Here is a 23,078-nt window from a genome sequence, read left to right as displayed (position 1 = left end):
TGCATTAGAATACGCAGCTCCCGCGTGGCACTCCTCACTGACAACAGCACAATCTGCAAGACTCGAACGACTTCAAAGAAGAGCGTGTAGGATCATCCTGGGTACGCAGTACACAGACTACACATCAGCTCTGACTTCACTCAACCTCAGCTCGCTCGCAGAACGGCGCACAAACCTCTGCCTGTCCTTCGCCAAAAAACTGTTCAAGTCGGAACTCAGGGACTGGCTACCCCCACTCAGGAGTCAAATCTCAGGAAGACTCACACGCAATGCCAACAAGTTGGACACGCCTATCTGTCGCAACAACAGACACAAAAACTCTGCCATTCCCTTTCTGACTGAACTGTTAAATAACTCAGAATGACCTTCAAAACAGTCCCCCTAATTATGTCAACTATTCGTGAATGTCTAGTCTGTACATAACAGCTGAACACCTGTCTTGGTCCTCGTGATATAAGACTAACGGTCCTTGATATTTTGTAAATATTATTTGTCAGCAATTACGATTTTAAACCATGTATCTTCTTAAATTACTGTACGTAACTCTTTGTGCAATTCTCCCTGGAGGAGTACATGTAAATTACCATCACAATTCAGACTTGATTTAAAGTCCGCGATATGGTATTTTAATAAAGATTTCAAAAGATTTCAAAAGATTTAAAATATGTACGATAAACAAAACTATGCGTATAGAGAATGCATGGGTAGGGTCTGCATGGGTTTAGTGAGTGTCATTATTGTTTTATAAAACACACATCACGTAATTCATCCCAAGGTGAATTCCACAAAATTCGGCTGATTATGTTTTCATTGACACATCATCTATTGAAAAACAAGACTCCCTTCTGGAGTGGAATGCCCTTTTAAAGTTTGTTTACCGAACATGAATGGGAGTTTCCAATGTGTACAAAGAGGGCAGGTCACGGCAGAGTGGTTTGTTACTGTAAGGTGGATACTGGGATACTTGGGTTTAGTTGTACAGGGTGATAACAGAAATGTCAGGACTTTATAATGGTGATAAAACCAACATGTTATCAGACTTGAGATTTATACCAGTCATTGTTTTACCTGATAGGCTTTGATCCTGTGATATCATTGGAACAAGTAGTCTGTGTAACACAAACTAGATGCTGTCCGTGGATGTTGGGCGGGCTGATATAAGCAAAATTTAATCAGGCTATGGAACAAGCTGCTAGTTCAAAGAAAACATGAACTTAAAGTTCATCTGTTGGTAGATGTTATTCTTGATCAAACCTCAAAGTTTTAGTTTCCAACACCAAAATATTGGACTAAGCAGTGGTTTGATCAATTTTCTAGACAAATAAGTTTGTGATAGTTTAAAGTTAAAAGTGTGCATAAAAATAGATGACACTCTAACAAAAGCACGAAAAAAAAAAGGTTAGCAGACATACAAAGCCCACATTCTGTATTGGCTTTAGGAAAAATTTAGAGTTTGTATTTCATAAGTCTTATAGGTCAATCTAAGAATAGCCGAGCCAATCCACTTCATACCCTGTATTACTATACTCTTCCCTCACACACCCACTAAATAAACAACTGCAGATGGGGAGATAGGCTCTGCATTACATCATTGTACAACTAAATATGGAGCTATGTTGGAAGGAAGGCTGCCCGCTTCCTTGGATGAAGGGATTTAGTTCAAACTCAAAATAACTAGTTTATAAAGACAACTTATGATTTTGTGTGCAACCTAACATTGTCTTTGAATAAATATCTTAGATTGAAACCACTGTGTTTTAGAAAACCTGTCTTTCTGTGTAACCTCTAACATGGCAAAACTGAATGTTATAGTCATATGTTGGCTGAAAAGATGTTAACTAGAGATGCGATAATCTTTTCCTGGGCTTATTTCAGTCGTTTTATGACCCAGTTGGGGTGCTATTAAGCTTGGACATGGAAGAGCATTATATGTACGAGCGATTGGGAAACAAGAAATCAGCCCCAAAATTCATTAATGATTAAGAACTGCCACCCATGCAGAAGGCCTTTGCAAGAGACAAAGTGGCGACCAGGGTACAGCAGGATAACCTGCACCTGCACCTGTGGTGCCCACCATGTAACCACCTGGTATAACAGGACACCCTGCACCTGCACCTGTGGAACCCACTATGTAACCACCTGGTATAACAGGACACCCTGCACGTACTCTCTGCACCAGTAGTGTAACCATGGATGGTACAGCAGGACACCCTGTACGTACTCTCTACACCTGTGGTGTAACCATGGATGGGAAACGATTTTGAACCTTGTCACTTGAAACAAATGCAAGTCTGTTTATGTGTTTAGTAACATAATTTAGCACAAAGGTCAGTTTCCTGCAAGTTCATACTTTCTACCATCCAGGGACTGGGACAGGTGGATGTTTGTAGAGTGTCCCTCATGTTCACTAGTTACATGAAAAAATTCTCTCTGAAGTTAAAACCATTAAAGGTCCTCGTAAATCGTCATTCTGCACAACATTTGATTATGAAAAAGTTGTTTTTATCAGGATTTATTGGAAACACAACCGCAAAAGGACCTGTGGCTTTTGGAAAAATCACCCATTGTTCTTAAAACTAATTTCTAATAAGTTACACCTGTCAATCAGGTACTAGTACATGTATATGAAAATATGTAAATTAATCAACATTTACACAGACCCTAGACATTATATATCGTATGGATGTAGATTTTATCAGTTTGATTAAGGACTAAAACATAATTTTTAAAAAACTTTTTTTCCGTTATCACTGTGTTAGTTACCCCCCCCCCCCCCACACACAAACATAACAGGAAGTGCCCCCCTCCCCCATCATGTTTTATTACACAAGTTACATAACTACTACAACATGTAAACCATGAATGAATGGCTGGTACCGTTACTCAGAGTCACACTCTTTTACACAACATTTTAGCTTCCTGCTGAAATACATTTTAACTCTGGTATCCACTGGAACATTGTCTCACAAAATTACAGATCTATTAACATCATGTTCTTTATTATCGACCCAAAATCGACTTGTGTAAAACAATTCGATCCAAAATTCTTTGCGCAAACTTGTTCAAGTCGGGCCTCTTTTATATTCTCGACATGTTAAAACAGATAAATGTTTGGGGCTGGTGTGTCACGCCTAGTGAGTAACAATAGTGGTCTAACTAACGACTTGATAAAGCCGTTATTTCTCGATAAATCTCCATTTTGTGTGCAGGTTCAACTTGGGTGTTGGCCTATACCACTACTCCGGAACTAACACCTAACTGTTGGTAACGGACATAAACAAGTGCACAACTCCCCCAAACGACACGAATACCAACTTGACATAGTTAGAATAGTTCGACTGTAGACTCGACTGTTTAGCATACCACATGTTCAAGAGGAAAGTGACGTACAGAAACAACTATGTGATTTTTTTTACTCTCCGGCCCTGCAGACGACGTAAAATAATTAGCGACCGCTGACCCGAAACGGAGCCAACAAGACACTTTCCGAGCTTTATCACCTGAAGAAAGTGACCCACAGGTGTTTCTTAAGGTATTCTCACCTGAGTTTCAGGTTCTGCATGAAGGAATCTATCGTGACTTCGTCCAGAAGGACGAAATCCGACTTGCCGAACTCGCGACCGTCCAGACCTTCCGCCATTTTTGTTCGATTGAACGTCACTTTCTAACAAATTTGGTGTGGCCGGCTCTCAGCCAATAAGCGTGCAGAACAGGAGGTACGGCCGGCTCTTAGCTAATCAGCGTACAGGACGGTAATGTACGGAACCCCAGAGACAGTCTGTATATGACAGTGATACTAACGTGATCTATTATCCAGTTTTGATTGAATTTATCCCCGTATAGTCTGCCCAATATAACAAATTTGTAATGTCTGGCTCTTAGCCAACCAGAATGCTCGTTCATTTGTCTACAGTTACCCCATGGGACCTTGATCAAATTACGGTAAGCCAGAAAAGCCAGTCTAATAATCTTTTCACTGTAGGTAATTCTATCATTCCGTTTTTATCAAATAAAGGCCTCTAAAACTACCCTGAAGCATTACCATGGGAACATATGCTGATGGCTTCTGTCTGTATCTCTGCAATTTCTTGCCCAATATCAAATTTACCTTTTCCCTTGTGTATAGGATAGAAATGCACAATTTGTGGCATATCATCAATTCTGCCATGTGATACAAATATGATAAAACAATATCATGTGTAAAAGTCTGAAGCAGTATCAGGCAATATGTTTTGCATTTGGTTGGTTTGCAACATAACATACAATAAGTGAATCATTAAAGGTATACTACATAATTTATCTGAGTGACCACCAGAGTAATAGACCCTCCTGGCTGTAAATTGTAGACTTAGCTAACTATATAAAGAAATGGCAGGAAAATCTACTTTTTGTTTTGTCCAAATATTACGTAGTATAGCTTGAACATAAAGAGGATTCATTTTTATTCAACATGAATCTTAGATACAAAATTTCACAATGACTATAGAGTGTACAGCAACGTTACAGGGCTGCCTATAGAACCCATCCCTCCGCCCCCCCCCGACATGTGCTCAGTGCAACAGATAAAAAATGTTTGTCCCGTTTGTCCAAAAGATCTGCACTTTCACACATGAAATTGATGAAAATCAATCTTCGTCAGCTTAAAATGACAGATTTAATAACAGAAATTATCATGGGCTCCAAACGAGTTGGATGGAAAAAATATGTGGTTGAAGTTGAAGTCAGCCCTGACAGTTTGTGACACAAAATATTCACGGTTGTATGCCTGAAAATATGCAACTTGCGAGACACGTTTCAGTATTGGGAAAATCCCCATTGTTATCCAATAAAAGGACAGAGTTCTTTTAATCTGGAATTTTTCAAACATTCTCGCATTCTTCCTACTCCAAGCAGAGAATCAACACAACAGAGTAGTCATCAGTTGTATAAAGAGGACTATTCATTACCTTCGAAGTCACACTTAATGTGTTTTTTTAATCCCAAATTGTTGTAATGAAATCGTATGCAATATCTGCAAATGTGCAATATCCGCTGATGTGCTAATACTGTTTTTATTAATTGTCTTCTGGTTTTAACAAATGTAACACGGCAGTGCAATTCAGGCTCTTATGTACCCTGCCATATGTACCGTGTTGTGTGACAAGCAATAAACCATTATATACAGCCATTTATGGACACATATATCTGACACTGGCATAACATGGATGGTCTTTAATATTCTTGAAAACAGTGGAATATGTGTGACAATGTTTCTACAATACACACAAGTATCCTCCATGGCAATGTGACAGTGTGAACTGTGAAGACAAGTTTTATTGAAGATGACGTTTCGAGACAAGACTTTCTAAAGTTATAGTGACCTTATAGTACTGCTGTGGACAACTTACAGATGTGTGTGTGTGTGTGTGGGGGGGGGGGGGGGGAAGCAGTATGCCACAAGGCATCAGGGTCTGCGCCAGCTTCAATCCTGTCATCTAGCAGACTCATACTGGAGTGATTCAACTTAATCTTAATCTTGTTCAGATCAGAAACGTTAATTCTGCCAATGAAATGCCAAATATCATTAGCAAGAAGATTCTTCCTAATCCAAGTTGCTAATTAAAAAAAAAAGCTGTTACAATGTTTTGTTTCTCCATCAGAATTCTGCCTTTTTCCAGGTTTAATATGATACAGACACGATGGCTACTCTATGCTAGGTTACAGCATGTTGCAGACTTCTTCCTTAAACAGTGGTGGCATGTTTCAGGGTTTGATATAATACAGGTATGATGGCTACCATATACTAAGTTACGTTGCAGATCTATTCTATGTGTTCCTGACGCTCAGCGCCTGCTCTAACTCAGCTCGCTTTTGTTGTACCTGCAGGGAAAGAAAACATGTTTTAGCACAAGTTCAAGGAAAATTCTATCAAAACTTTGTGGAAAACAATTAATTCTATCAGACTTTGTAGAAAATAGGAAATTATATCAAAACTTTGGGGAAAACAGTAAATTCTATCAAAACTTTGTGAAGAACAGGAAATGATACCAAAACTTCATGGAAAACATGAAACTCTACAAAAATTTTGTGGAAAATGGAATATTCTATCAAGAACTCTCGGAAGGCAACATATCTTAGCAAACCACAAATCAAAACGCAACACTGCACTTCTAGAGAGGTCCAGGATGAACTGAAAGGGAGTTGAAATACAGCACACTTTTAACCTACAGCCAGCTAAGGTAGGCTTTTTGCATCCGATCTGTACTGGTTAATGGGTAAGGCATTAGGTACAGGGTTAAGGGGGTGAACCTTTCCTTGTGTTGTTCATTTGTTAGGGAGTTTGGCAGTAGGTAGATGTCACCAAACCCACCCTGGCGAGGGACTGTTTGCCTACCCATCTGTCAAAAAGTGTAGAGGGTAGAGGGGGTAAACAGAGAGTAAAACCAACTGTTCCTTACCTTCCCGTAGAAGTAGCGACAGACGGCCTCCCCAGCCCACGGAAGGTGGTAGAACTCCGCATGGCGCTCCTCTTCTGGGCTGCCGACCACATCTGTCATCGTCTGTAACAACAACAAACAAACAAATAAATAAACAACACTTAAACTCACTGTCTGAAATGTATGAAAGACAAGTCAGGGCAAAGAACATCCTGCAAAAGGGGACATGTTTGTAGGGATTCAATTCCACGTTAGAGAAAAAATGGAGTGTCTGCAGTGGGTTCAAAATCCAAAATGAAACTGCCATGAAAGATTTTACTGTTGAAGGGGAAATATTTGGCAAAGAAGTCACGGCGAAAACTGTTAACATAAACCACCGCAACCACATTTTCCATTTTACACCAATGTCACATTTCCAAACCGGGGCCCGGCTGGGCAGCTTTCAGGAACAAAAAGCATGATATAAAAGACACCAAACTACACAAGACGTAAAGAAAATAGTTGTGGGCATTATTTGTGCATATTTGTACCTATACATTTCTATCTATTGTTTCCACAAACAGCGCGGCCCGGCCCCGGTTTGGAAATGTGAGGTTAGCTTTACAGTTTCATTATACCCCTGTCACATTATCCACGATCTTCGGGCGTATGGATATAAGATCGGCCATATTTAAGATCGACAGAGGGTTGCGCGTATTTTTCACCTGAAAATCGTCCCTGTCACATGTAAGCCATACTTTGTACCTTGTACAATTGTTGTGCAATAAAGTTACTATCATAAGCGAGGCTCCAGCAATCGCCACAGAATTGTCGTCCAATCGATTTTCGCGATGTGACAGCGGTATTACAGAAATAAGTGTTTTGCCCCCCTCACCTTAAGGTCCCTGCACTGTGACTCCAGCCACTGGTTGATGAAGCTCTGCGGCTCCTTGGCGAATCCCAGCATGAAATCCCGCTGAACCTTCAGCTGGTTAATGGTCTCCACCGTCTCGTGGATCTGGGGAGGGGGGAGACGTCGTGATTTAAACCAGGATATCAACGAAAGAAATAAAACTAGTACAGTCACACCTACCCAAGCGACCACCTCTTTGTAGCAACCACCTCTTTGTAGCGACCACCTCTTCGTAGCGACCACCTGGCTATTACGACCGCTTTTTCTCGATTCCGAAAAGAGGGAAGAAGCCGTGATTTTAACAGAGATATCAGCACAAGAAGTAGAACTAGTACATTAGTATAGATCCTGAAAAAGGTGTCAGTGGTACTTGAAAATTTGATCCATGTATACCTTTGTGTTGGAAGAAAAAAGTTTAGCATTGTATACTACGATTACTACCAATACAGATGGGCTTTCATGATAAAACACATGCTGTTCTAGTCACCACTGAACAAACTGACAGTTTTTACAGACAAGATTGGCTAGAATTTTCTTGAGGCATGTTGGCCCTGTAGCCAATAAGTGTTATGTTACACAGAAAGGTGCTTAATATGGACTGTGCGACACACAGACTATAAGTTACCTTATTATCCAGAGTTGCTATTTCCTGTTGACTGGCAGTGGACAGCAGGAAGGAGTTCATCTGGGTCTTCAGAGTGTCGTCTACTTCCACATCAATGTCATAACAGGCTGTCTTCTTGTGTTCAGGACCTGAACAGCTATGGATGGACAAAATTCACATCCATCCTTAATATCTACTGTGTATCTCACAAGCCCTTACCCCCTCACCTTACCTCCAAGCAGATCCTACGGTAGCATAATATAGTATCAAAAGCTGCCAGAGGAGTGAAGCCGGACTAGGAGTGTGTTTGGCTCCCAGTGGCTGATGACTCCCTTTGGCCAGCTGTACTACCTTATGCCACTGGTAAATCTGCCTGGAGATTATTTTCACCTAAGGTGTACAAAAGGGCTGTGGTAGACACCTTTTCAGGTATTCTTCTGCAAATTCATTCCTGCATTGCTGAAGAAGAGTGATGGATGTCACTCGAAATGTCTGAAGTAAACGCTGAACCCTGTAGCGGTTGATTGGTCTCTGAATACTGTCACATTCATTTTACTTAACCAACCTGATGATATGGTTAAAAACTAGTTAAATACTGGTTTATGAGTAGTTAATAAGTTAACCTACCTGATGATATGGTTATGAACTAGTTAATGACTGGTTAATTAGAAGTTAATAAGTTAGCCCACCTGATGAAGTGGTTTGTGACTAGTTAATGACTGGTTGATGAGTAGTTAATAAGTTAATCTACCTGATGATATGGTTATGAACTAGTTGACTGGTTGATTAGAAGTTAATAAGTTAACCCACCTGATGATGTGGTGATGAACTAGTTAATGACTGGTTAATTAGAAGTTAATAAGTTAACCCACCTGATGATGTGGTTGATAACTAGTTAATGGCTGGTTAATGCGTAGTTAATAAGTTAACCCACCTGATGATGTGGTTAATAACGATAGGATCAGGAGGCAGCAGTAGTGGGTGCAGACGCTGGGGGATTTCCGAAAACTTCATCCGCTGACACTCGAATATCTGAAAAATAAACAAACATGTCATGTCTTAAAATCATTGTAAAAATCATCTTATCACAAAATGGTTACTATTTTTCATTGCTCTTTCTAAGACCAAGGTTTAACGGTTCTGTGGCACAGGACTTGTGTGTTACACTGTAAAGCGATTTGTTAGACCAGTTACATACCTGCTGCAGGTACCTGTCACAGTTGATGTGTAGTATCTGTGTGAGAGTTTAACAGTTCTGTGGTAAAGGTGTGGTACAGGACAGGTGTGCTATGTTAAGGTTACGTACCTGTTGCAGGTACCTGTCACAGTTGATGTACTCCCTCTCGTGAGCGTCCTGTAGTTTGTGTAGTATCCATGTGAGAGTTTATAGGTGTGGTACAGGACAGGTGTGATAGTTTACAGGAAAGGTGAGTTACGTACCTGTTGTAGGTACCTGTCACAGTTGATGTACTCCCTCTCGTGAGCGTCCTGTAGTTTGTGTAGTACCTATGTGAGAGTTCTATGTTACAGGACAGGTGTGTAATGTTAAGGTTACGTACCTGTTGCAGGTACCTGTCACAGTTGATGTACTCCCTCTCGTGAGCGTCCTGTAGTTTAACGGTTATGTGTTACAGGACAGGTGTGTTACAGGACAGGTGTGATAGTTTACAGGACAGGTGAGTTACATACCTGTTGTAGGTACCTGTCACAGTTGATGTACTCCCTCTCGTGTGCGTCCTGCAGCTTGTGAGTCTTGATGTACTGCCAGAGTGCGTTGATGACGACCGGCCGGGTCTGTGTGTGTAGTGTCTGTGTGAGAAGTTACAGGTGTGAGAGGACAGGTGTGTTACGTACCTGTTGCAGGTACCTGTCACAGTTGATGTACTCCCTCTCGTGAGCGTCCTGCAGCTTGTGAGTCTTGATGTACTGCCAGAGCGCGTTGATGACGACTGGCCGAGTCTGTGTGTGTAGTGTCTGTGTGAGAGTTTGTGTGTTACAGGACAGGTGTGTTACATACCTGTTGCAGGTACCTGTCACAGTTGATGTACTCCCTCTCATGTGCGTCCTGCAGCTTGTGAGTCTTGATGTACTGCCAGAGAGCGTTGATGACGACAGGCCGAGTCTGTGTGTGTAGTGTCTGTGTGAGAAGTTACAGGTGTGAGAGGACAGGTGAGTTACGTACCTGTTGCAGGTACCTGTCACAGTTGATGTACTCCCTCTCGTGTGCGTCCTGCAGCTTGTGAGTCTTGATGTACTGCCAGAGTGCGTTGATGACGACCGGCCGGGTCTGTGTGTGTAGTGTCTGTGTGAGAAGTTACAGGTGTGAGAGGACAGGTGTGTTACGTACCTGTTGCAGGTACCTGTCACAGTTGATGTACTCCCTCTCGTGTGCGTCCTGCAGCTTGTGAGTCTTGATGTACTGCCAGAGTGCGTTGATGACGACAGGCCGAGTCTGTGTGTGTATCCCGAGCAGTCTGGCCAGGCGAGGGTCCAGCTTGTACTGGGGCGGCTGTTGGAATGAAGAATGCTGAGACTTCTTGGTCTGGTGGTGAGATAGAGGTAAACATAAACAACAATAACCTCCGTCATGGAGGTAAACAACAGCAACTTCCGTCTTGGTAAACAAGAGCTTCCATCAAGTCAGTAGTTGGGAGTAGATGTTTTTGTTACTGGCATTTGCTTAACTACTGACAAGGTAATGTTATTCAAAACTTCTCCAAGCCTTGAATGCCATCCTCCTGCCAGTGTAAGAACCCATCATCACTTAAAGATGTGTACCTGAACATAACATCAGATACAGGTATAGAGTTAAGGTCCAGATCTGGACCTGTACCTGTACCTGTACCTGAACAATAAGACAAAGTAATGTACAGTCTTCAATGATAACAGAAACATTAATAAACACTTAATGAAACATTTATATAGAATCTAGGTATCATAAGAAGAAAACCCAATGGATGCTTTCCAGAGAGTCTCACATGACAAAAGGTGCTGACTAAACCACTATATAACATAATACCCGAAAATAAACGAAAACGAACGACCGGCGTATCTAGTAGTTCAACACGATAAACAAAAATAAACAAACAGCGGGCGTACCTGGTAGTCGAGCATGAGGAGAACGGTACAGCGGACGTCGCGGTCGCCGGGACGCTTCACCTGGAACCCGTCTGTCTCCTGCGTGGTCGATGTTCGGTGCCACTGGACAAAAACAGAGGCAAAACAACATCATCAGAGTTGATGATGATGATGAATGGTTTATTGGTAAAAAATTACTCGCAGCCTGTTTGGCTGAATTGCGGATTTCGTACAGATAATTTTGTTCAGCCAGAGCTAATTCTAGAAATATTAAAACATCTATAACGTCAATTATATCTTAAACATTTAAATAACGATTAAAATTCTAACATTGATAAAGCCAAATAAGTGCGTGTTGCAACACTTTAAAACACAACAGATATCCTTAGAGATAAAGTCATTAGGCATTCAAAAGGCGCATAACGTAGGGGATCGGCGAGTTTCTTAGTCTGTCAGTCCTACATTTCACATGTCGATATTTGTCACAGTTTCAGTTGTGACCTGCTTTGGATTTTCCTTGTTAAACATGTCCCTTTATGTTGATGAAAATAGATTTTCGACCATCTCTTCCACCAGTTCAGCCTTGAGTAAGAATCTATGGACAAATCACTTTTGTTTTCCAGGCAGGCATTGCTATGAGCTTAGCAGCCATTTTTGAAACTTCAGATTAAAAAAGGTAAGAAGATTACATGTACTGTCACTACCATTTGCTGCTCTATCAAGTCAAAGACAGGGATGAAAACTCAATTCTGTGGATATTTCATAAAAAGAAAAGCTGAATAAAGAGCGCCCCCTACCTCGACCAGATGGTTGTCGGGCCCGTAGAGCTCGCGGTCAAGCTCGATCACAAGGCTCTTGAAGAAAGACGAGAATTTTCGCTTGGTCTTGTGAGAGTCGTGCTTGGTGCTGGGTACGCCCTGCTGTCAGGGGAGACTTGGTTAATAGATAATTGTATATTGCGTTGCGCTATTAATGTATGTTATGTACGGGAGGGCAGCCTTCAAATGTGCATTTTTGCACCTGTTTTGTCCTCCCTTTCACCATGTGAAAAACCCAAATAAAGAAATAATGATATAGCCAGTGCTCGAAATTGAGTTGCGCCAAGCAAAATGTGGAAGTGGGCAAGTGGGTATTTCAAGCACTGGATAGCTGAACTGTTGCTCCAACATAACACAATGGAAAACCAGATTCAACACGTTTTGACTGATACTGCAAACTGTGGGGACTTCCTTTTGAAGTAAGTACAAACAAAAGTAGTAACACGGCACAGGTGGTGGTATCTAGTATTTGATAATATAATATTTGATACCATAATGTAAAATCACAACGAACATTTCAAAGATGTTTAGCCAAACTAAATCATGCTTCTTGCACCCCTCACACTGGTGGTGAGGAGGGCAGGAATGGGCTGTGTACAGCACGGGACAGCGAGAGATCGCATTACAGACGAGGCTCGTTCACTTACGTCGTCCAGGAGTCTGCCCTCTACCCTCAGCTCCCAGGATGCAACATTCCCATCGTCCTCCTGCTGAAGATACATAACAAACGACCTTGAGTAAGGTCACACAGCAAACGGACACGACACATGTACAAGATGATTTTGATAAACTTCTGCTTGTCTGTACAAGGCATAAAAACTGGAGCAAAAGCTTTTATCTAAAGCTCAATGTTAAGTCAGACATTGAAAATTAAGGTGTTTATCATAAGTTCCAGTTTAAGATTAGAAAGTGAAAATAAAAGTGTTGATGTAAAGCTCTTATGTTACATCAAAATGGACGGATGCGGTAATACTGTTGGCAGGACTTTAACTGTTATCTTATTCCTGAGTTATGTGACTGTCTGTTCCCAAGTATTGTATGTTGTCTGTTTCTATATGTGTCCAGGGAGTCCTGAAAAACAGGCTGAAGTCTGAGCGATGTAACTCTGGTAAAACAAATAAATGAATGAAAATGAATTGATAGACCTTCTTTTATCTAAAGCTCTAAGGTAATGTCAGAGAGTTTGTACTCACCCCCTCTGCATCGGGCTTGGCAGGGTAGAAGGTGTTGGACAGGAAAACGCGCAGCTTCCGCTTTTGCTGCAAGACAAAATGGGCGGAATATGTCGAAGTCAGAGTGTTGCCACGCTACACAAGGAAGCACTCAGCAAGTCTCCCATTTCTCAGACATTGGAACAGGGGTCTAGCCAGCGTCCGTTTTTCCCCCAATTGACGGAAATTTGCTGCATGTGACGGAAAAATTTTAAAACCAATCCGTGAACCTTGACGGACAAAAATCCTTGGTGGAAGCTACAGGCGGCTTGGGGACGCCGTCCACGGCCGTAAAAGCCACACACTGTTTGTTTTGCTATTGTTATGATTGTTGACAATGTGTGTCGGCGCCCTTTCGCATACGATAATCTCATTATAACCCGTTTTTCAAGGTCTCAGTTCAGTCCTTCTAATTAATTTTCACGGTTTTCGCGACGATTGTAATTGGCTGAAGGAAAAAAATTTCGAGCTGGCTAAAGCCCTGGAATAAATGCGTTTTTAATTTAGAAGGACTTGCTGACCTTCATGGGTCTCTTGAGCGCCTCCTGTATGTCCAGTCTCTTCCTCATGATGGTGGAGTCCAGCTTACGCTCGAACGCCAGCAGGTCCATGTACGCCTGCGACTCCGGCACAAGGTCACGCACCTGGGGCAAAGGTCATAAGGTCATGAACCAATGGGGCAAATGTCAGAAGGTCATGAACCCATGGGACAAAGGTCATTGATACACTCTTTCACTTCATCCACAGAGGTACCTCCTGAGACTGATCTGACTGACCATATACACAGGGACAAGGTCAAAGACCGAGGTACAAAGGTCATAAGATTATAACCCTGGGGACAAGGATCAAAGGTCAAGATTTGGGCACAAGGTCAGAATCCTAGAGGAAAAAGGGAAATTGTAGACATGAATGACATTTTTTCCTTTTTTTTCAACCTCTACCTTTCCATTTTTTATGATTTCTATGAAAAATTCTGTCATTGTGTCACCAGCATTGAGCCAGGAGTCCAATAAATCTCCTATCAGTATCAGTGCTGTATGAAGCTTACTTAACACATAAAACTGAAAGACAACAGATAAGAGAAGTGTCCCACCCTCTGGGGAAGGATCCGGTCTGCAACCTTCTTCTTCTTCCTGTGGAGCACAAATCACAAACTCAACTATGGAACAAACTGTACAGATCTTATAGTTGTCTTACTCCACAATCATCATTGGGCACTCATAAACAACTCCAAAACACAACACCAAACATAAAATTACAGAAGTCCAGAACACTTCTTCATGAGTAAGAAATACTAAATCTTGAATACACTATAATTATAGTAAACAAATTCACATTTTTGTTATCATAAACTACATTCATGGACTAAAACTCTGTAAAACATATCAAGACGAATCTTAAATTACGTCACAACATTACCGTCAATTTTTTTCTGGATCTGCGTCAATAACAATGTTATTTTATCTCACCTGGTGTGTGAAGACAACAGGCATCATTTTACACAACAAAGGACGACTAACTGCAGTAAAGCATGAAATGCAGACTGGTGAGAAGCAAGCAGGCAGCAGGTCAGGTTGGACACGGACACCTATGCAATGGAATAGGGCCTAAAACATAGGTCGCCAATCAGGGTTAAAGTGCATGACCTTTTGTGAATGAATGACCAGGACAGGGAAAATGTTTGGGACGTCGCTGTGTCTCGACTCACAGGTCTGGGTAAGTGTCTCTTCTAATGGCTGGAAGGTGATGTTTTCATGATTAACGTCCCTGCCTTTGGACCAAGAAGTCACATGACATGCACGCTACTGGAAAGGGTTGCAGACAGGACGTTAAGCCGAGGTCCATTGTTCACTGTGCTTGTTGAAAAGACCTAGCAGAACTTTCCCTGTACAATCAATCTGTAAATATTGTACACAGCGTCTGGGTTTGTGTCTCTTCTAATGGCCGAAGCAGGTGATGTTTTCATAGTTAATGGCACCAAGAAGCCAGAGTTTGAATCCCGACTGTGTTTATCACCAGACATGGACGCTACTGGATGGGGTTGCAGATGTCGACGGGACTTTAAGCCGTGGTCCACAGTTCACTGTTCTTGTTGAAAAGACCTAGCAGAACTTTCCCTGTACAATCAATCTGTAAATACTGTACACAGCGTCTGGGTTCTCCGTCATGACCAGTGAAAGAATAGCTATCCAATGAGCTAAACTGGTTCAAGATCACAACAGGTTACCCAGGCTAGGTTTTTTCTTTGTGAAGGGAAAACTTAGAAAATAAACATGGGGTTGTGTAGGCCCTATGTTGGAAACAAGTGAGTGTGTTGCAGGGAGATGCAATGAATCATAACCTCAATCATTATTACATGGAAGTATTGTGCTGTCCTCCTTGTGGCCGTTGTGGGGACTTTTCTTGTGCTATTTCTACATGATAAGTCAGTATGACCTATTTTACTTGTTAGTCTAATGTGGGACCCTGTCTGTGCAGACCCGTGAGACCAAGACAAGCAGACGCACGGCGCGTTGGGTTAGGGCACGGTGTGAGGCTCACATGGGCGGGCGGGGAGAGCAGAGTCACGGCACGTCGGCTGGGGCGGCGGCCATGTTGGTGTCCCTATCTGCATATCAGTGAGTCGTGATGTACTCAGTGTCTCTGTGTTTGACTTACGCTCTTTGAGCTTTAGGCACTTACTGACAAGTTTGCTGACACGGTCAGCAGCTCAAGGCATTAGAAGATTATTCAAAAACACGCTGACAAAGTACGCCAAAAAGTAGTTACTCAAGCAACTGGATATGGTTTTGGAAACGGTCAGACGTTTCGGATAGAATCCTTGCTGACAAAGTAATCTCCAAGCAGATCCTATGGTATCATAAGATACTCGTAGTATCAAAAGCTGGCAGAGGAGTGATACCGGCATAGGAGTGTGTTTCGCTATCGGGGAAACTGACACCTCTACAAGGCAAATGGACACCTCTTGGCTGACTACACTCCTTGGCCAGTTTGGTACTATCTTATGCCATTGTAGGATCTGCTTGGAGACTACTGACAAAGCACAAAGACACCAAGTACACTGGACCTATGAAATGCTAACGGAGACACCAGCGTGATGACAACAATTGTTGCTTCTCCTCCAAGCAGATGTTAGGAAGGGAAATCATTGCCTCCTCCTCAGACGCTGCGTTCAGACAGCAGGGAAAGTCACAAGGGAAGGTCACAATTCCCCCACCAAACCTCTGCTTGGAGACTGTTCAATGCTACCGTTCCTTCTTCAACGATGTAAAATTAAAAGCCAAACATCATCCTCCTACACAGGGACATCCAATGGCGAAACCGCCTGTCTGGATGTACCCTGCTTTCTCAACCGTCACCCTTAGTTCCTGAACGCCCTGCTTATGAATATTTATGAACTTACCCTTATATATGCGAGACCCTTTTTGAAAACTGAAAGGCCTATTCTCTAATTGGTTGACAGCTGGTTTGTGGTGACACCCACAGTAACTAAGAGTGACAGTTGAGAAAGCAGGGTACATCCAGACAGGTAGTTTTGCCATTGGATATCAATGCATAGGAGAGTGTCAAACGTGTGAATACGTGAAAGCTAGTGTGACGTGTGTGACTCAGCCCAGTTCACATTAAGGTTACAGTATCGGGTGTCGGGAGGTTACGGTGTCGGGTTTCGCAAGGTTGGGTATCGGGTGTCCGGTGCCTCACCCTCGCTGAGACTGCTGCTGCGCTTGCTGCTGCTTAGAGCGAGAATCGGCCTGCCTCTTAGAGCGCGATGACTCCCCGCCCGCCACGGGACGCATCTGGCCGCCGTACGGGTGCATCCGCTGGGGCATCTGCTGCATGCCGGGGTGCTGAGAACAAACAAACAAACATGTCAACAAACAAACAACATCCGCTGGGGCATCTGCTGCATGCCGGGGTGCTGAGAACAAACAAACAAACATGTCAACAAACAAACAACATCCGCTGGGGCATCTGCTGCATGCCGGGGTGCTGAGAACAAACAAACAAACATGTCAACAAACAGACATGTCAACACACAAACAACAACCGCTGGGGCATCTGCTGCATGCCGGGGTGCTGGGAACAAACAAACAAACATGTCAACAAACAGACATGTCAACACACAAACATGTCAACAAACAGACATGTCAACACACAAACATGTCAACACACAAACAACATCCGCTGGGGCATCTGCTGCATGCCAGGGTGCTGCAAACAAACAAACAAACATGTCAACACACAAACAACATCCGCTACATGCCAGGGCAGGGTTGTAGCCAGCACCCGTCCTTCCGTCCTTTGATGGAATTTTGCAAAACTCTGGACGGAACAAAAAATTGCCCATTTCGTCCTCTGTGAGCAAAATTCCACCCTCAAAATGCAGAAAATAGTGTATTCAAGGGTCTAGATTTCCAAATTTTCCTTGGGAGCATGCCCCCGGACCCCCCTAGGAACACTGCGATTCAAAATCAAGGGGACGGAAAATGATTTCTGGCTGGCTACAACCCTGTTGCATGCTAAAAGCAAGGAGGTTAAAGAATTCTTTAACCTCCTTGCTAAAAGCAAACAAACAAACAAACATGTCAACACACAAACAACATCTTCTGAAGCAATTCTGCTTGATTCCTGTGAGACCACCATGTAATGTAATATCCTATCGGGACGTGCCGACCGGAACCTTTCACCTGAGTGGAGTGAGGAAACCCCTGTTAAGTGCCTTTCCAAAAGGGACAAATTATTATGTCTGGCCTTGTCAGGGGATTCAAACCCAGGGCCTCTGGGTTCTGGGTCTAACACGCCACCATAATATTTCATGCCATGTGATGCCACAAAATCCCTCAAAAATATCATGGCTAAGACTAAACAGATGCGCCAATTTCGAGCTTGGCTCAGACAGGAACTATTCAAATCTTCCCTACATATCAGGGTTCCCTCCCCAACCACGCATGCCCAGTACCTTACTGGACAAATCACACAAATTTGGAGGTTTATTTCCCACAAAATCAAACCCACAGAGACGGAACCAACCTTAGGAAGATTCCCCCGGCCCCTTCCTAACCTTTCTGTGCGGCTACATAACTTATGGGGCACAAATTATCATAATTTAAGAATCGCAAACGTCGCCGGTGGGGAGGGGGGCGACAAACAACAATGCGTTGTTGTGATGCCGACTTCCAGATCAACAAAAACAACAACTTTTATGAATTCCTGCCCCCTCCACCCTTTCTTGAGCTGCAGTAAGAGCTGAGTTACTGTTCTGTGAGACTTACAGGGTATCCAGAACCGGGAAAAGCCCGCTGCATGCCCGCTTGTTGCATTCTCTGCAACACCAAATCGGAAATCTTTCACCGCGTCTGGGACGGACGAACAAAGGAGCTGGCGGCTGTGATGATTTTACTGCCTAAAAGTTTTTGGTAATATGTAGGACATTATCTTCCTAAAAATTCAATAAAAATATTTTTTAAGTCTCTATAATAACGTTTTTACTTTTAAAAGAATCTTTCAATGTATATATCTAAAAAATGGAAATAATTTGCCAGCAATTTGGAAAGAAAAAGCAGGCACTACAAAAAGTCGATCGCAGCTAGTCCCATGACGTCATTAGCCGGGCCAGGTGTGTTTTGCAGTGACATCTTCCAATATGCAGAAATATGAGAAATTGGAGAAAATTGGAGAAGGTATGAGCCCGACTTTTATATCATTTCATCTCCAGAGAGATTTTGGGTTTCTGTAAGAGTGCGGTAGTTTTTTTTTAGGTAATTTGGCGTGTAAAATGCTGTACATGCGATGTTTGGCTGACTTTGAATTTGAAGAGACACATTCAAGCAGCCCATTGTTATCAGGGAGTTTTGACGTTTGGTGCAGTGCTGTATGGTTTAGTCTGAAGACAAATAAGTCACAGTTGACGATAAATCTAGCGATGTAAAGATACAGTAGGATAAGTTAGATTGAAAATGTCCACTGCTGTTTTTACATTTTCCAAACAAAATTTAGACATTTAATAATAATAATAATAATAATCATCTGGTGTATTTTGCCAGCCAGTAGGTACCCAAAGTATGAGTAATGAGGCTGTTTAACGTGGTCGAGGCACCTCCTCGAGCACGGGACCCCCGTTTTACGTCCCTCCCGGAAGACGATTTCGTGGAAAACTTCGTGAGGCTACAGCAATCCGGACGTCCTTGGTTGGTCCCCCATCCAAGCACTATCCGGACCGCGCGTTGCTTAACTTCCGAGATCGAGGGATCGGGTGTACCAACGCGCCACGCGGCCGTAGCTTTAACGTTATCATTCATTGCTCTTTTCTTTTGATTTAAAGATATAAAAGTTCTGGTCCGTAGTCTTACTGGAGGTGAGAAAACACAGCCACCACTACCCCCTGACTGAAACCTGTTTTTAGAGAATAGCGAAGTCTGTGCCATATTGTGAGATGTGAGACAGAGTCAGAATTATTAGTCGTTTAAAACATGTTTTTTTTATATTTCATCTTTTCAAAGAGTCCGTGCCATAGCGTGAGATGTGAGTGTTACATGTGTAAATTGATATGCCTTTCCCCCCAGGTACCTACGGCACAGTGTTCAAGGCCAAGAACAAAGAGACCCACGAGATCGTGGCGCTGAAGAGGGTCCGACTGGACGACGACGATGAGGTAATCACTATCACTCTTGTCCTGCGCTCCTGTCAATCAAATACCTTCAGTTCAGTTGTACATACTTGGTCGAAGATTTTTGTATCATCAGCAAGAAGTTCTATGTGACTAATATAACCACATCTTAAGCATATTGTTCACGAACATTAAAAAAAGTACAGGTCCAAGGACACCGCCTTGGGGTACTCCTCAGATCAGGATGACCTAGTACTCCCATTTACTCTTTGCTTTCTGTAATACAATGTATCAAGGAAGGAACGTACCTGCTTGATTTGACTTCATTATCAACCATGCTGATGAGTTGTAAGTATGTGTGTAGTAGTAACGTTAGTCTTTTTTACTTCTTTTCCCTGTTCGCCTAGGGAGTGCCGAGTTCTGCGCTGAGGGAGATCTGTCTACTTAAGGAGCTCAAACACAAGAACATCGTCAGGTGTGTGGGATAGTCCACCCAGAAGGGGGGAGGGGGTGAAATGTGTAATGTTGAGGACTGACGCATCCTGTCTGTTCATCAGGATTTGCAAAGTTACAGATGTGCCGTATGTGGCAGAGTCAGCATGCAAAGATTGTCATTCTCATAGTGTAATATAGGACTGTACAGCCAAAACTATAGAGCTGATGTGAATTAGGGTTTTACCATGGTCTAATTGAATAGTGATATATAGAGTTATAGAGTTATACACAAATCTGTTTACCAAAGTTTTCTTCTCCTGTACAATGTGCTCCAAGTGACACATGAAGATAGCAAGTTCTTTTTCTGTTACCGGCAAGATTTGGGGGATGTTTACAGAGAGCATACAGAGAGCAACGTCAGTCCTTCTGTTCAGCATCCTAATGTGTTCTTGAATTACTAGTGGCTGTTCTTGAATTGGCTAGGGATAGAAGAACCTGGAAGCAACTCTCGATCTTCATGTCTACCTGGTCCCCCCAACGACCTGGAGGTCAAGGGACTAGGTAGGTAGGTAGGTTCTTGAATTATTAAGCTGTCAGTAAGCTCAGCTACATACAAATGTAAGTCCCAGAAGACTCCATTGTTACAGTTTGAGGTAATGTTTCATGTTTCTCGCCTCCAGACTACACGATGTTCTGCACAGCGAGAAGAAACTCACCTTGGTGTTCGAGTACTGTGACCAGGTAAACAATCAATCAATCAATCGATCAACTTTACTTGGACTGGATATGACTTACAGTGGGGTCATGTGACATAACTGCAGCTCGAAATTTTTTTCCGTCAGCCAATTCCCATTGTCGCGAAAACCGCGAAAATTAAGTTAGAAAGACGAAACTGAGATCTTGAAAAACGGGTTTCTTAAGAGATTATTGTATGCGAAAGGGCGCCAACACACTAAGTCAACAATCATAACAATAGCAAAACAAACAGTGTGTGGCTTTCCGACCGTGGACAGTGTCCCCAAGCCGCCTGTAGCTTCCACCAAGAATTTTTGTCCGTCAAGGTTGACGGATTGGTTTAAAAACTTTTCTGTCACACACAGCAATTGACGGAAAAACGGACGCTGGCTAGAGCCCTGTTTGGCCCACAAGCCAGAAATCCTGGGTTCAAATTCTGTCATGCTACTGATCTTGTGCCATTTGCACAACTTCTCCCTGATCCATGTACACACCAACGACACCAAACCACCTCTTGTTTCCTCAGGACTTAAAGAAGTATTTTGACAGCTGCAGTGGAGACATAGATCCAGAAACAGTCAAGGTATTTCACACATCAAACTACTAGTTTGTACCTGTTTTAAAAGTACAATGTATTGCCCAAGGTTACTTAGATGCAAACAAAAGAAACACACAAACAAATGATATACACAAACAATTGAAAGAAGCAGAGTACAAGTAATGTTGTCCTGTTCCAGTCATTTACGTACCTGTTGTTGCGAGGCCTGGTGATTTGTCACACATATAATATGTCAATGTTGCCTTGCTGTTCCAGTCGTTTATGTACCAGTTGTTGCGAGGCCTAGCGTTTTGTTACAAATGTAACATGTGAATGTTGCCTTGTTCCAGTCGTTTATGTACCAGTTGTTGCGAGGCCTGGCGTTCTGTCACACATGTAACACGTGAATGTTGCCTTGTTGTTGCTATAGTCGTTTATGTACCAGTTGTTGCGAGGCCTGGCATTTTGCCACAGTCACAACGTCCTCCATCGAGACCTGAAACCACAGAACCTTCTCATCAACAAGAATGGGGAGTTGAAACTCGCTGACTTTGGGCTGGCACGAGCCTTCGGCATTCCCGTCAGATGTTATTCTGCTGAGGTGAGGCACGACTTTGTTTCTATAGTCAGTTGTATTTAGCTGTAGATTCTCACCTTTGACCTTGTAATTCTTCCCCCTATAGATATGAACTGAATTGAACTGATAAATGTAGGTGATGACTGATGAGGTCATGATTTAGGTCATCCGTTTCTGTCCCCAAATTGTGGATCTAAATTGCGGAAAAAATGTCAAGTCCCTTACAGGTCATCACCTTTGACTTATGACCTCCTCTTTACTATCATGTCTTTTACCTTTTGACCTCTGCCTCTATAGGTCATGAACTTTGAGGTAATGACCTCTGTCCCTTGCAGGTCACAGTCTTTGCCTTATGACCTCTACCTCTGCAGGTCATAACCTTTACCCCATGACCTCTACCCCTGCAGGTGGTGACCCTGTGGTACCGCCCTCCCGATGTTCTGTTTGGCGCCAAGCTGTACTCCACATCCATAGACATGTGGTCGGCTGGCTGTATATTCGCTGGTAGGTTTTAATTCTTTCTACTGTCTCAGTTTTATACAGGTTTATCAGGGCTGTGTATTCGCTGGTAGGTTTAACTTCTTTCTACTGTCACAGTTTTATACAGGTTTATCAGGGATGTGTATTCGCTGGTAGGTTTAACTTCTTTCTACTGTCACAGTTTTATACAGGTTTATCAGGGCTGTGTATTCGCTGGTAGGTTTAACTTCTTACTGTCTCAGTTTCATACAGGTTTATCAGGACTGTATATTCGCTGGTAGGTTTAACTTCTTTCTACTGTCACAGTTTTATACAGGTTTATCAGGGCTGTGTATTCGCTGGTAGGTTTTAATTCTTTCTACTGTCTCAGTTTTATACAGGTTTATCAGGGCTGTGTATTCGCTGGTAGGTTTAACTTCTTTCTACTGTCACAGTTTTATACAGGTTTATCAGGGCTGTGTATTCGCTGGTAGGTTTAACTTCTTACTGTCTTAGTTTTATACAGGTTTATCAGGACTGTATATTCGCTGGTAGGTTTAACTTCTTTCTACTGTCACAGTTTTATACAGGTTTATCAGGGCTGTGTATTCGCTGGTAGGTTTAACTTCTTACTGTCTCAGTTTCATACAGGTTTATCAGGGGTGTATATTCGCTGGTAGGTTTAACTTCTTCTTACTGTCACAGTTT

The 23,078-nt window shown here is 42.6% G+C and overlaps 3 protein-coding genes across 3 annotated transcripts in view; 1 reads left to right on the top strand and 2 right to left on the bottom strand.

The window, feature by feature from the left end:
• The window catches only part of LOC118424114 (unconventional myosin-Id-like), a 47,946-nt gene extending 44,296 nt beyond the window's left edge, over nucleotides 1-3,650 (bottom strand). Inside the window, exon 1 of the mRNA XM_035832600.1 lies at nucleotides 3,543-3,650. Coding sequence (XP_035688493.1) covers nucleotides 3,543-3,640 — 98 coding nt within the window. The 5' untranslated portion in view covers nucleotides 3,641-3,650. The remainder of the gene's footprint in view (nucleotides 1-3,542) is intronic.
• A 1,785-nt stretch (nucleotides 3,651-5,435) lies between these two features.
• LOC118424259 (SWI/SNF-related matrix-associated actin-dependent regulator of chromatin subfamily D member 1-like) lies at nucleotides 5,436-18,444 on the bottom strand. The gene is made up of 14 exons (XM_035832803.1): nucleotides 18,293-18,444; nucleotides 16,722-16,867; nucleotides 14,113-14,152; nucleotides 13,541-13,663; nucleotides 13,002-13,067; nucleotides 12,456-12,515; nucleotides 11,788-11,910; nucleotides 11,012-11,113; nucleotides 10,260-10,421; nucleotides 8,847-8,944; nucleotides 7,934-8,069; nucleotides 7,291-7,413; nucleotides 6,438-6,539; nucleotides 5,436-5,859 (listed from the first exon to the last, which is right to left on the bottom strand). The coding sequence occupies exons 1-14, from the start codon at nucleotides 18,338-18,340 to the stop codon at nucleotides 5,806-5,808; spliced, it is 1,383 nt and encodes a 460-aa protein (XP_035688696.1). The 5' UTR covers nucleotides 18,341-18,444; the 3' UTR covers nucleotides 5,436-5,805.
• A 105-nt stretch (nucleotides 18,445-18,549) lies between these two features.
• The window catches only part of LOC118424258 (cyclin-dependent-like kinase 5), a 7,442-nt gene continuing 2,913 nt past the window's right edge, over nucleotides 18,550-23,078 (top strand). Inside the window, exons 1-7 of the mRNA XM_035832802.1 lie at nucleotides 18,550-18,700; nucleotides 19,583-19,671; nucleotides 20,034-20,101; nucleotides 20,742-20,802; nucleotides 21,323-21,379; nucleotides 21,765-21,935; nucleotides 22,319-22,415. Of these exons, the coding sequence (XP_035688695.1) occupies nucleotides 18,664-18,700; nucleotides 19,583-19,671; nucleotides 20,034-20,101; nucleotides 20,742-20,802; nucleotides 21,323-21,379; nucleotides 21,765-21,935; nucleotides 22,319-22,415 (580 nt within the window). The 5' untranslated portion in view covers nucleotides 18,550-18,663. The remainder of the gene's footprint in view (nucleotides 18,701-19,582; nucleotides 19,672-20,033; nucleotides 20,102-20,741; nucleotides 20,803-21,322; nucleotides 21,380-21,764; nucleotides 21,936-22,318; nucleotides 22,416-23,078) is intronic.

The sequence above is a fragment of the Branchiostoma floridae genome, chromosome 10, assembly GCF_000003815.2.
Source record: "Branchiostoma floridae strain S238N-H82 chromosome 10, Bfl_VNyyK, whole genome shotgun sequence".
NCBI lineage: Eukaryota > Metazoa > Chordata > Leptocardii > Amphioxiformes > Branchiostomatidae > Branchiostoma > Branchiostoma floridae.
This window is presented reverse-complemented; position numbering and strand designations above follow the sequence as displayed.